Source organism: Ambystoma mexicanum, chromosome 8, assembly GCF_040938575.1.
Source record: "Ambystoma mexicanum isolate Mex_15411 chromosome 8, UKY_AmexF1_1, whole genome shotgun sequence".
Classification (NCBI taxonomy): Eukaryota; Metazoa; Chordata; class Amphibia; order Caudata; family Ambystomatidae; genus Ambystoma; species Ambystoma mexicanum.
This window is the reverse complement of record NC_090929.1, coordinates 1,011,380,251-1,011,395,201: the sequence shown is the minus strand read 5'-3', so window position 1 is coordinate 1,011,395,201 and position 14,951 is coordinate 1,011,380,251. Positions and strand designations below refer to the sequence as shown.

Here is a 14,951-nt window from a genome sequence, read left to right as displayed (position 1 = left end):
TTTCATGGGCCTTCAGGGTATCGTGGGGAATTCTGTTGTTTTTCGTGATCAGAAGTGTCCAGGATACTTTTCAATATCCCGGGAGGATAGCACAGCGGCAACGTGCAAGCCTTGGAAGCAAGACAACATGAAGCATCACAGGTTCCATCCCCGGTCCGCGCTTAGAAACCTCTGGGTGTTTAAGCGCATTATAAATACGCAACTAAGAGAAAAACAATTGTAACAGCGCCTCGATGCCTGCGGTCTGTATGAGCGCTTTAAAAAAAAATGTAAATGTAATGTAATAGGAGGGCACATAATGCATCGGCTGCCAGACCCAGACATGCAGGCACAAAGGTGTTCATGCGCGTGCAAAGAAAAGGCCCTACTGACGGGCAATGCGAGTTAAAGAAAAGCACATGTATAGCCAGCACACATGCAGGTATCATATCTCAGATATATCATACCATAAGAAAGAGAGAGAATGGGAAATGGGTCTGTGTGTGAAGCACATGTAGGTAAACGTTAATATGTGGAAAGCATGTATTGACCACCGGCAAATAGAAATATGGATTTCTAGGCAGCACACTTATATTGACTATATTTATTAAAAAAAAACTAGAAGGTAACATGTTTATAAGCAGCACATACACTCAACAGATATATATATAAACAGCAAAGGTACACACTACACACAAACATCACACACACCTTGGTGGCAGGTATACATACGCAGCACATTTGCATATACACTGTGCTTATTGATGAGAAAAAATACGTATGCATAGACTGCATATGTAATTGACAGGGTCTCTAATAAATAACATGCATGTGCAAACTCCAGACTTGGACAACACGTATTACTTGCACACAGATAACGTTAATAGGCAGTAAAAACACACAGATAACGCATGTGTACAGACTGCAACACATGTACCTAGCTCACACGCGTGCATAGACAGCATAGGTACACACATAGAATTACAAGGAAAACGGGGGGCCCTAGTTTGGAACCCTTCCAGCGCTTCCCTCTGAGATTGGTTGGATAGCTGCAAGGTCACGGGTTGTAGGAGGTGGTGCCCTCACCTCCTTTTGTAAGGGATAATAGACACAGTGCTGGATACCTCGCGTTTATTTTTAGGAGAAGGATGACTATCCGCACAATTATTTGAGTGATATCCAGTGGTTTTCATTTAAGAGAAAGACATATAGTCTAGTATGTTCAGCCGACACGTGTTTCGACCTCTAGGGTCCTTATGAAGGCTATTGTGTAGGAAATTGTTGCCCAAATGGTTCCTGGGTTGATTCCCCTCTGCCTTCACCGTGCAGCAGGCACGGACGCACAGTACCACCACTGCTCCCCACAGAAGTCTGCATGGCGGCGGACGGGGGGAGTGCGTCATATCGCTCATTCCTGCAGGCAAGGCTGTAACAGCTCCCCGGGAGGAGAACAATGCCACGCGGCAGCACCATCGTCTAGTTGCAAGAACTAGATTACTCTGCAGACTTTGAACATAGTCCAACAGGAAATGGAATCAATGTTGCATACAAATGAGAAAAAAACACGGCATATAGTTAATTGCAGTCATTTTGCTCCTACTTCGGACCTGGCACAGCTTCCACAACATCAGCAGCAGGCAGCCAGACATGAGCGAGAGGGTGTCAGTCCAAATGGTGCTTCGGCCATTTCATCGCCCAGGCGTTACACTGCTCCTAAACTCCCCTTTACAGTTCTTTAAATTAGCAATGTGTTGGCAATATTCTGGTGGTTACACAACCAAAATGTACCAAAACCATAAAGGACCATGGAGCGCCGGTTCACATCCACGTAAGTCAAGGGAAATGGCATTGCAGGGAGACAGGGAAATCGGCGGCACTCATCGAAGTGTGCCGCCAAAAGGTAAATAAGGGGCGGGCGTGTTCACAGTGTCATTTTGCTGCCTTTTACGACATTTTTGTATGATTTGTATAAATAAACTTTTTTGTTCTCCCGCTGACTTTCCACTTTTTCGATTTTTTCACATACATCGAAATATCACATTCCCTTTGGTAACATAACAACAGATTGACAAATGTTTGTGTTAACAAGACGATCCCTTAAGTTAGGACCACGAGTGTGAGAAAAAAGAGCAGTCATGAATAAATCCTTGACCCTGTCTCAATGACGCATTTCTATGTCAAGAACTTTTAACCCAGCTGCCTTTCCCACCTTGACGAGGAGAGTCATATGGTTGATGGTCCAGGCCCAAGTGGATATTGCCTTGCACATTCATAAAAAAAACGATTTACTGTGATTAAACCGAAGCTGAAATGTTTCAAGGAGAAAAGACCGAAAGTTATTTTACTGAAAATAACTTTCTTTTTTTTCTCCCCCGAACATTTCAGACTGTCCCCTTGCCCCTCACTCCTTTACACCTCCTTGTTTGCCGCGGTCTCCAGCATCCCTCTCCGATGCCGGTTCCCTTTACTTGCGTGTATGGGAACCGACACTGCAAGGTCTGCTTTTCCTTTTTTTAAAATCTTTATTGAGATGGGTGCAGGGGACACCCCCGCAACTCCTGCTCACATTACTGTGAACAAGAGTGTGTGAGGGACACCCCCAGGGTCGGATTGGCCCCTCTGCCTTTCGGCCCTTGGCCGGGCTGAAATCATCCCTGGGGAGTGGGGGCCGGTTTCTGGACATGCTTGGTCCGGTTCGGAAAAAAATTTGAAAATAAAATATATTGTTTTCAAATTCTTTTTTTTTTCTCCTCAAAAAGCCTTTTATCCTTCTTAGGTCTATAAATGAGTGCCAACACAGGTTGGGTGATATTGTATGCATATTTTTTCTATAAAAAAAAGAGCTTAAGCGTAAGTGCTATACAATAACATATTATCATTTGGCCTTGGACGTCTGCTTGCATTCACAGTAATTTAGTGTACTTAGGGACAATGTTATTTGATGCCACTTCCTGTTCTGTCAAGGGGTGAAATGTATTTCATCGCTTCCCGGGATGTCACTTTGGGGTGGGGTCAAATTTGTTTGTTTGTTTGTTTATTTATTTATATTGTGCACCAGACCTGGGGGTATTCGGGCGCGAAGGCAGAAAGAGGGTTGTTCAACTTAAGCTTACATGTTACAAATAATCAGGAAATACAGATATGGTTACAGTGCTGTAGACCTGCAGTGTCAGAAAATCAAGGCAGCATGTACAATAAGATTACAATAGTGCAAGTGTAGCATAAAAGTAGAGCAGAGTAAATATACAAAATATACAAGAGATCCCAAATGATGTTAGCAAGAGGTTAGACATCATGGTCTTTTAGCCATTGGATTAGGTTAGATCTGAATTTCTGGTAAGGGAGATCTTCCCTTAGATCAGTTGGAAGGGAGTTCCACAGTTGTGCCGCTTTAACAGCGAAGCTACTCCCACTATATTTAGAGTTTAACTTCTGGTGATGCCATCAGAGGTCAAGGGTCATGAGGCGAGGGGTGGGCCACTTTTCTGACGGAAGGGGTGGGTCACTTTTTTTGGGTGACTGGGCCCATTTCTTGTCCCAGTCTGACCCTGGACACCCCGCTGCCCTTCTTCACTGTAATGCAAACGAATGGGACACTTGTTTGACATTTTCGGCCTACATGATTTTCGTTTGGCCGAATTACAGTCAACTCTTCCATTCATTTTTTCCCTGTCTTTTTGGTTCTTGCCAAAAAACACTGCATTGGTCTCATTTTCAAATAAGTGAGCCGTCTTTTGATCAGTTTATCATATCCATTTCGAAGAAGAAACACCACCCTCCATCCCCCAACAGTTCTGCACACCAATTTCAAAAGACGTGGCTTTAAATCAATATATTTTGGTATCTGTCTTTCAACTCTCTGTTTTTTATACCACTTGTAAGACTGGATGCCATTTAGATATACGAAGTGAGAACATGGCTAGTGCTCCAAGGATTGATTACTGTACGGAGCCATAACGTTTTAGACTACAGATCTCCAGAGTTTCATGGGAAATGTAGTTCTTTTTTTAATTTTTTTTTTATTAGTTGTCACGAGAAGCTCGAGACCTTTCAACTTAATAATATACAAAAAAAATGACAATAGTAAAATGAAAAAAGATGATAAAAAGAAACACATTAATATTGTAAATTAAAATCAAATACAAGAACATGAAGATATTAAGACAACAGTTATGCAATCATGATTAAAACAAACAAAAATAAATGAAGAAAAAGGGAAAGGCTGAAATAAGACAACCAATTTTCAAGAATCCTCCTCGATAATTGAGCAAAGCTCTATACAATCATTTCAGGGGTACATACATTGCTAGTTTCAATTGATGAAGGTAATTTACAACAGCATATCTCACTGCCTTTCTCTTGGTATAAAATAACAGATCCCATAATTTCTCTGTTTTCAGGTCCCGATATTCCGTAAATAGATGCTTAAAATGAACACAGCGGACTAATAGCAATTCTTCACATTCAGAGCATAAATGTTTAAGAGTTTCTGCATACTGTTTACAGAATCGACAATGCAAAACAGTACCATCATTGCTACATCTATTCAGCACATCATTTGTCAACCATAGATTCAGCCTAAATCTCAAAGTCATCGCGATGGCTTGGACTGGGTGACCTTACCATATAATTTGCCACATTATTATAGCGTTTCAGTTCAAATGGGTATTCCATAAAGTTTCTGTAATTGGCACAATCCATACGAGTATATATCCAGTCAGCTTCCCAAATTTTTGTTTTAGCCCTATTTGGGTTCTCCATTAACACGATTGCATCTACTTGTGCCTTTTTCTAGAATAGAATGCATTTTTAAACGCCACACTTTTGGAAAGTTATCCCATGAACTCGGTAGATATGTAGAGATAATGTTGGCAATTCCTTTTGTCAGTTGATTCAATAAACATTTACGATATAGTGCACATAATTTCCATTTATAAATTTCATAAACCGAAATTAAGCCCAGTTCATATCTCAAAAGTGGGAGCGGTTGAGAATTAGGCAAATTTAACACCTGCCTCCAGAAGCGACCTTCTCTCAGGGCCCAATAAGAATAGGTCATTATTTTCTGGGTCTCGGCACCATACAGAATAACAGGAACAACTTTTAGTTTTAAGTAAGTGAGATAGAGAATTTACAGTATCTGGCCTTAATAATGCGGGCTTGCGATATAGCAGCCCTTGTTTGTTATACTGGTCGTGCGCACGCTGATTGGATATAATCATGCCCAGGTACACATAAGCATTGATAACAGAAATTTGACAATTTTGCAATGGCCATTGAAGCCGGGCTAGACTTTGTTTTCTTGTACCAAATTGGATTATTTTTGTTTTGGCAATGTTAATGGTTATACCATTTGCTTGAGTATAGTGATCCAAGGCACCCAGTAAATTCTGCAAACCTTTGGGGGGGTTTGACATTAATACCATATCGTCGGCATATAATAGCCACTGAATTTGCACCCCTATGATTTTTGGAGAATCAGTGATCAGTTTGGCAAAGGTTTGTTGAACATCTGAAATAAAGAAATTAAATAAAGCTGATGCCAGCAAACATCCCTGTTTCAGGCCTCTGGCGGTTTCAATAGGGGCAGTTCACAATCCGTCCTTTGTCAATCTGACCTGGATCGTAGTGTTTGTATGCAATTGAATGATCCATTTCAGAATTTCCCATGGGCAGTTAGAGACTGCTAGTTTTTTATAAATGAGCTCTCTGGGGACGGCATCAAAAGCCATTTTAAAATCAATAAATGCAAAATAGAGAGGCTGTTTGCACTGGTAGGCTTTATGAATGATGCTTGAAAGAATAATAATATTGATTGCGGTGCCTATACCCTGCAAGAACCCTGTCTGGAATGGATCTCGGAGATTCTACAGTTCAGCCAAGTATTAAATACATTTAATAGCAACCCGGCAAACAATTTGCCAGGGCAGTCCAATAATGCTATTGGTCTGTAGGACTTGGGTGCCTCTCGATCCCCCTTTTTGAAAATAGGGAGGATGATGGACTTTTTCCAAGTTTCGGGAATTAAGCCAGATTTAAAGACTTGAGCAAAAATACGATGTAGAATTCCTGCCCACTCATTGACATACATTTTTAGCATAGCATTATGCAGTCCATCAGGACCTACCGCTCGAGAAGTGCTCAGTTTTGTGATGCAGAGCTTTATGTCATCGATGTCGAATAAAAACCCATGGGCTACTATATCCGAATGAAGACATAGTCGCATATCAGGAAAGGGTGAAAGATATACATTTTGAAAATACATCTGCCATGTCTCAGCCGATATCAAATTAGTCTGGGTAATGATTTGGGGGTTATCTGAGGTGTGATTGAGCAGGGCCCAAATGCCGGCAGTAGATTTGGTTACAAGTTGCTTCAGCGTGGCCGCCCCGTCGAATTCATATTGCTTGGCTCTTCTAGTTTTAAGCCACTCTTTGTATTTCCGCTTTAGTGATTTAATTTTGATTGCAGAGTCTACCTTATTCCACTTCATTAACTGCCGAATTTCACGTCTTAGCACAGCTTTTTTATACTTAATATCCAAATCAAAAAAATGAATATGTTGTTGCTTAATCAAACCGTTACCACTGTCAATTCGTTTAAACATCTGCATGGCAAGTGTATAATCTTTTTCCATCAAACCAGGGCTTTGATACAGTTTTTCAAGATTTTGGTCCAGGCTTTGTAATTTTGCTCAATTCCATTTCAGTCTATTATCCCCGTTGTTAACTACAACATCTGATATGTTTGCATTCATCGACAGCATTGATTGGGGTTTTCTGATCTGAAATGATAGCTTTAGTTTGTTATGGTCACTTAGGTCAGTCTGTATCACCTCCAGCTTTTGCACGCAATTAAATACATTTGCATTGATGTATACATAATCTATTATGGCATGCTGAGTGCCTCTTTGCTAAATTGCCTGGGCGGGGGGTATCACCCCTCACATTGCCGTTTATCATGAGAAAGTTGCGCGCCGCCATAATCGTAGACCAAGTCAACTCATCACCTGTTAAATCCACATCCCGTCTGGTATGAGATGAAGATTAAGGTCACCTAATATTACAATGTACATCAATCCGGCCTCTAGGGCTAAGCAATCTAATATTTTCACAAGCTGGTCAAAAAAGTCATCAGATTTTAACGTATTGGAGAACCAATAAATATTTACTATTGCTCATTTTTGATGACTGGTAGAAAATATAACTACTTGAAAGGATGGTGAAGGAGACTGACAAAGTTTCAGTTGGAAACTTGTTTTTTGACCGCTAATAATAAACCTTCTTTAGGTCTACCCAGAAAACCTTTTCTGCCGGTGTAAACAAAATTACATGTGAGTCCCAGATAGGAGGCAATAAGAGCCAAGTTTCCTGGAGGGTGTCAATCAGTTCCCCAGTGGAAATGGAATTATGGTGACAATGCCCTCTAGTGTTCCAGGAGATCACACTTAAGGCTTTCATATCTATGCATAGTTATGCAGGACTTATTTGATCTGTAAAACCTTGCTGGGGTAGACTATTACGAGTCGATGTAAAGATTCGGGACATATGGCCTTGCAACATTGGAGGATCAGATAAGGTTTCTTGTGTTAGACTAAATCCTAAATCAAATAAGAACATTCTAGCCTGCCAAAGTGTCTCTGCCACCAAGGATGATCGTATATATAACCGGGCCGAGGACAAATCGGTATGGTTATAAATTCAATCTGCTCAATATCCACCGATGATATAGCGGATAAGGCCGAGATTTCTGCACAGATGTTGAGAACACTGGACCGGTTTAAATCATATGTTTTAAATGGCGTGTCCCAGCACTTAATAATAAAGTGATGGTAAGTCTGGTCTTTTTTTCCTTATTCTGAGCAGGTCGATCTCTTGTCTGGTTTGGCAATCTTGCTGGGGACCATGCCCGCCTCTCCTGATGGCTAGAAGAGGCTGGTTGGGACCCCTTTAATAAGGGCATAAGTGTGGGAAACCCTTTTTCGGTCATAACATTTTGGTTAATGGCCTTTGACTGCTGGACATAGGCTTCAATAGACGCTTTAATTTCATCCCGTATCTCTTGTCGTGAGACTGGCACCAGATTTGAAATTGGGGCCTAGAGCATTTGCAATGGGTGATGTTTTGATTTTCAGCTGGGTTTACTTTGGAATTCAGAGCCAAATACGCCTCAACCGAAGCCTTGATCTCTTCTTGTAAATTATTTGTAGGACTGTCAGCTTTCTGAGGAGCTTCGGTAGTTGAGGCGATCTGCACTGTGAGATCATTCATATTTATGTTTTGCACAGTATTAGATTTAGAGATCTGGGCTGTGGCATGAAGTACTGGAATTATTGGTTGTTGTGAACTACAATTCTCACCCATTGGAATCTGCAATGATTGGTTTAGTTTAGTTTAGTTTATTCATTTGTATTGCGCACCAGACCCGAGGCTATGAGGGCGCATGAGCAGCAAGGTGATTCAAAGCTTGGTTACAGGATGCTTGACTAGGCCGAAGCTTTAAATAAGATTCAATTGAACTTTGGATCTGTTTCTGAATTGCTGCCAGTACAGGCATGCCCGGAGCAGTCACAGCAGAATACATTGGTGGAGTTGCCTCCGACAAGTTTGTCTGAGATGCTCGCTGATTTTCAATGCTTGTCACCATCTGTGCCAAATCATCTAATGGTTTGTATGGCAACTCTGGAACAACCCTCTGCTCTAAAACCTGAGCGTGAGTGCTGTACTTGGAAGGAATTATACAAGACTGATCTATGTGCGTGTCCATTACATTCTTCCGTTTAATTCCGATGGGCAGCTTTGAGCTAGGTATCTGAGATTTAGCCACTAGCACTTTTCGTTTTCTACTTGCTCGTGAGCTGCTGGATTTGGAAGCTACCGCGCTAAATACTTCAAATATATTTGTGGCAGCTGGGGCTTGAAGAGGCCGATCTTTCTTAGTCTGTAACGTGGCCGCAGGAGTAGCGATAACTGTAGAACATGTTGATGCCACTAATGAGGCAGATGTTAAGGTCTCTGGCATTTTAGGGGAATTGGCAGTTGGATTAGCCTCGCTGTGAAGTTTAAATTGAGAGTTGTACTTTGCTCTACAGCCATTAAGCCGAGCTTGTTCGGCTCGATGGTCGGCTGCATGGGCAAAGAAGAAATTAAGTCGGTCTCAAGTGTTTGCGTGAAAGCTGACTGTAAGAGTTTGTCACTATTCAGTTTAGGGACTTGCGGGACCGTCTTGGATTGAAACTCAATCTTTGAGTTTATTAGAAGTAGTTGTTCAATATAGGCGGTCTGTTTGGTAACTTTCAGGTCCAAGACCTCATATAGTTTCGCAACGGCCAGTAAAGCCGTATTCATGGCCGCAAGAGTATTGTTCAAGGCCGTAGCCTCTGGAAAAGAACTCCTATCTTTGTAAACGGGATTCAAAAAGAAATCAGACACCCGTGCACCCTGATCAAAACGTGGTTACCTCGGTGTGGGTGCTATAAATGAAACTGATTCATCAGCAGATTCGATAGGGGGGTTTGCATTATTTATAGGTGAAGTTATTGGCTCCACTGCATGCACTTCACCCTGGGACAGCACAGGCGATAGGGCTTCTATATTTGTACTGGAGCAACTTTTATCACCGGCTGCAAGCTGAATTAGGTCACCAGTGTTCGAGCATATATATAACACTTCATTAATTTCTTCCTCAGTTTTATTTGTGAGGTTCAGGAATTCAATGTCCTCCTCTTTGATTTCCTTTATCATTGTCAAGTGCGCATGAGCTTGCCTCAATTTTTGTTGGCCCAGAACAGAGCATAGTACAGGTTGTGGCATTTTATCACCCGGTAAGTCAAATGATAATGTTCGCATGTCTTCAAAAGACAGGCGGCCATTATCATGGTGTCTGTAGGAGCACCATTCGAACTGCTTTCAACATTTGTAGGTCCTGGTGCATTTGACTGTGAGGAGTCAGAACTCATGATACAAGGTGGCTGATCTACCAGACTTGCTACCAAAGGGACAGACTGGGCGGAATGGAACACACCATCAACATTGCCTTAACCCTCAAGAACTGCTCTCTCGCTTGCGCATAATCTAATATCATCAGACACTGAAGCTGAACGCTTAGAAATTGCACGACCAGCGCTCGGTTATAAAGTTGTTAAACGACTCTGTGAGAGTGCTTTTCTAGATGTATTGTCGCGACCTTGACCATCCAGTTTTGCTCGTAATTCTAAAATGGGTGGCATACTGGTGGTCAGAGTGAAAATGTGTCATTCAGCAGCTGACTTAATACAATAATAAATTACAGTAAATAAACAAATTAATAAATAAGCAGATAAATAAATAAGTCAATTACTCAATTTACACAGGTTTCAACTATTGCTACTTCTCAAGTAGCATGAACCTGGGTAGAAAGAGAAATGGAATGCCGCCTCGCACACCAGCAGCAGCACAATAATAAATTATAATTAAATAAAGGAAAATAAGATAGCATGAGATACCACAAAATACCTGACAATGAAAAAAATGTTTACAAATAATATTAATCAACAATACCCCACTTCCTCGCTAGACAGCGAGACAGCCACCCAGCAAGTTGTAACAAGGCACCTGGCGACCCGCAAACAGCAAACAGTACTTGGCACGGGTGCGCCAGGAAATGAGTATAAGTAGAGGCTGAAGGGCGTCTCACAACAAAGGGGGGCAGAGCCTCCCTCGAGTAAGCAACCTTAAAAAAGAAATAAAGGGGGGTATTAGGCACACCACCTGCCAAATAACACTAGTAAGGACTAGCAATGGGGGCACATCACTTCAATGGGGGCAAAGAGTCACCTCCTCTTTCCGGCGGTCAGGGTCAGGCAGGCTAAGTGTTACAGGATCAGATGTCCTCCAGAAGAAAAAACAGTCAGAGAACACCAAAGCTGCTCCGGTGACCATGAGGTAGCGTAGCACGACACTCCAACGGCACTCTAATCGCAAGTCCAACAACAGGATGCAGTCCACAGCAAACAGTACTTGTCAGTACTTAGCTGGTGCGCGGCGTGGGTGCGCCGGGAAATGAGTATAAGTAGAGGCTGAAGGGGCGTCTCACAACAAAGGGGGGCGGAGCCTCCCTCGAGTAGGCAACCTCCACTTTCTGGCGGTCAGGGTCAGGCAGGCTAAGTGTTACAGGATCAGACGTCCTCCGGAAGAAAAAACAGTCACAGAACACCAAAGCCGCTCCGGTGACCGTGAGGTAGAGTAGCACGAGACTCCAACGGCACTCTAATCGCAAGTCCAGCAACAGGATGCAGTCCACAGCAAACAGTACTTGTCAATACTTATTATTTTTTTTGTAAATGTTCCAGCTCAGATTATTTAGTAAAGGTAGTTAAGCAACAGCGACAGACCAACAAGCTTTATTCAAAATAAATCCATAAAAACACAAGGTAAAACAGTCTCGGCATATAAGTATCGTATTTTCACAGCAAGAACTATAAAGAAAGAATAAAAAAACATTGGCACGATGATAATATCATAATGATGCGAACTCCACAGCATGCCCTCATCCCGATATCAGACATTTCCAAATGCCTTCTTTATAACTATTTCCAAGCCACAGTCCAATATATGTTTAGGAACACAATCATTTCTATCAAATCCAGGCAGCACATTTAGATCTGTTGTAAAATAAGGGGTTTTGAATAAGGTAAACACCTACCAGTATTCACATGCTGTGCTGGAAAACACTTCCCATGCTGGCCTCGCTCTGATCCCAGAATGGATGTAGCCAAGGGCGCCTTCTCCATGAAATGGATATTGATTGGATCAGCAGTTGTTGTGAAAAGTTAGACTCACAAGATCCCAAGCCCTGGACCCGCAGACTGAAAAGGGGATGTCATTGCTCATAGCCATTTGTGTGACTCTAGGAGACTTTCCTCCCGTGTCCATTCCACCAAGAACAAGGTCTGGTCAGGCTCAGACTGGCCCATAGGGCAATAGGCCCATGGCCGAACCAGAAATGCTAAATGCTGGTGTGGGCCAGGTTTTCCCCTCAAATTGGGCCACCTTTTTGGCCAATGTGGGACTTTTTGATGAGTTACTTAACTATGTGGCTAGTAGTTTTGAATAGTGTTGCTGAACAAATATCTTTAAAATGCACAATTTGCATCACATTTTATCAAAAAACTGCCCCTTGGGTACTATTCAAACAGTCTGTCACAAAAAGAATGAATTGCCATTTGCAACCGTGGGCCACTTTTTCATTGGTGCCCAAGTCCGACCCTGGATCTGGTTGATTGGATACCTTTTGTTAGGGCTATTTCCAAGTGAACTAACTCCTCTTTTGCTGATGCCAGGCACCTTTGCCCATGTGCCTAGGGCACATGCATCTGATTTGCACAATCAGATGCACCAATTTTTGGTGGAAATATATGTATAGGTTGGAAACCCAGCTAGGGCTCAACAGAGTATTGTGCGTTATGGCATGCATTGAAGTGTGACAGCGTACATGGGTAACAGAGATATCTGTAATGTGGAGCAGGGCTGGGGTGCATCCAGTGACGTACCAAGAGAGGGGAAATTGGGGGGCAAGCTTCCCCCCAGAGCTCTTTTAAGAGCCAGACCAGGACATTTGTCAGTGGGACACCTCTCCCTTTCAGCGCCTCAATGAGGGTGCCCAACGGGAAAGGGGTCCCGCTGGCAGGACAATGTGTGCCGAGCAATTCCTGCTGAGCACGCTCATTGTCCTGGCAGCAGGACACATTACCCTTCCAAGCAGGAGAGGTGTCCTGCCAGGACAATGTGCCAAGGCGCTCTGGGCAGCATAGGGGCTCTCCCGTTGCTCTGTGTCAACAGATAATTACAATGTGAGCCATTAGGCACTGATGGGAAGGCGGGGACTGTTAGCAGAGACCTTCACCTCTTTAGAAATATGAATGGGAGGGAGTGATCAGAAGTGAGAAGGGTGCATAATGCTGCATGCTTTATGAAATAATGACTATGGCTTTAAAACCCAAGGGGGATTTGTTAGCCTCAGTTTAATCTGCACGATGCTATTGTGACTGCATGCAGGATGGGGAGAATAAAACTAAAGCCATACTCTTATTGCTCAGCATATTTCTATGACAATGTATATAGGGTATAGTTAGTTTACTATGAAAGGATAGTTTATTATGTACTGTGGGTTGCTTCCAAGGCATTACTATAAATAAAGTATTATTTAAGCACATGAAATGCAAAGCAAAACCTTAATAAATATCCAACTAAACCTGGGGAGATGTGCTCAGTTGCTTGAATTGTCCACTGACATGGTTTCACCATTTAACCAAAGTGTGTGATCCTGGGCAAATCATGTAATCTCACTGGGCCTCATTACACGGTAGGCGGTAAGGGTTTACCGGTACCAGTATTTTACCGGTACCGGTAAATCCTTACCTCCTTACTACGAGGTCCCTTTGCGGGTTGGGGAATTTAACGCCTGCTTTTTGCAGGCGTTAAAAACCAACCCGCAAAGGGACCAGTGGAGCTAATTACGGTACCGCAATTTGCGGTACCATAATTAGCGCCTTCCCGATTCCCATAAAGCCCTATGGGGCAAAAATGGGAATGGGGAAGGGCAATGGTGGAAGGGGGAATTACCGCCCCGCCAACCTTGGAATGGGGCGGTAATTCCCCTTTCCACCAAGGCAGTGCCGGTATTTTACCGGCATGAACCATGGCACTAATAGCGCCATGGTTCTCCGCCTACCGTGTAATGAGGCCCACTGTGTCTTATCTGCAGCTCTGTAAGTGATTCTGATTCACTTCATAGCTTATCTTAATTTTTCATGCTATAGAAAAACAAAACATACAGACTGTAGAGTTGCTGTGTATGCAATAATTGTGCAATGTAGGTATTTGGCACCACAAAGTTATTTGCCACTTGGCTTACTTAAGCAACTTATTCTAAAGTCACTTCCATGGTGCCTCCAAGTATCAAAGACTGATGATGTTCCTTGCGATGCCCTTTCCTGTGAAGTCACTTTTGTTGGTGCAATCCATTTGCAAATTAGGAGGTTTGCATGTATTTTGCCCCAGAGCGCCTGGAAAGAAACTCTAAGGCATGAGTTTCCTGCATCAGCAATGACCCTGCAGTTTTATTTTGTGTTATGTGTTAAAATGCCATCTGTCACTAATGTTACCAACACAGTAGATTGGGGCAAGGGTGGGCGGTTTGGGGGTGTGAATAAGACCGTATGGAATTGAGCCCACTGCATTTAGGGGGGGGGGGAGTAGCATGACTTTTTTTCGTGGCTCACCCCCCTGTCCACTCGCTCTTGCAATGCTGGATACTCCCCTGGGTGCAACCATGGGTGCAGGAGTAGGGTGGAGAGGAGCGGTTGGCAAGGTGTTCTTTGGAGTGTTGGGTCTTCAAGTCTCTGCTCTTTAGTCTGGAGGAGGGAGGCTTGTCTGATCTCCGTTGATAACTTGTTCCACAGACAGGGTGTGAAGGAGGAAAAGGCCTCCTGCACACGTACCCAAAAAGGATCTTTTGGGGGGCAGCTAAACATACTTGCCACAGTGCTTTATATTTACTTTGTTTTGCTCTCCAGACACCATGCCAGGCAGCCTAGCAAAACAAGATGGCTCAGCGAGTTAAGCACTCGCACACATGTGTTCTGCCTGCAGTACACAAGTGTGATCCTAGTAGGGCTGACTCAGCCCTTTATCCTTCCCAGGTAGGTACATTAAGAATGATTACTTTGGTGACAAAATCACCTAATATTACAGCTGTTGGAAGCAAGAGGAACCCTGTATGAAGCGCTACATGAAAGAGTGATATCATTATTTTGACTCATCGGTGACAATTATGTGATCACAACTGTATATTATTTTTCTTGTGCAGGTGGATACACATCAGATGGACATTCTCCCATTGGTAAGTAGTGTTAACACTGTGGCACAGTAGCACAAGCCTAATATAGAGCCACCCCCCCTTAAACCTCCCGCTTCGCTCATTATGCCCCGAGC

General features: G+C 42.9%; 1 protein-coding gene across 1 annotated transcript in view; it reads left to right on the top strand.

Moving 5' to 3' along the window:
* The window catches only part of LOC138472655 (mucin-5AC-like), a 515,681-nt gene that overhangs the window by 187,301 nt on the left and 313,429 nt on the right, over positions 1-14,951 (top strand). The window contains exon 4 of the mRNA XM_069610941.1: positions 14,827-14,859. Coding sequence (XP_069467042.1) covers positions 14,827-14,859 — 33 coding nt within the window. The remainder of the gene's footprint in view (positions 1-14,826; positions 14,860-14,951) is intronic.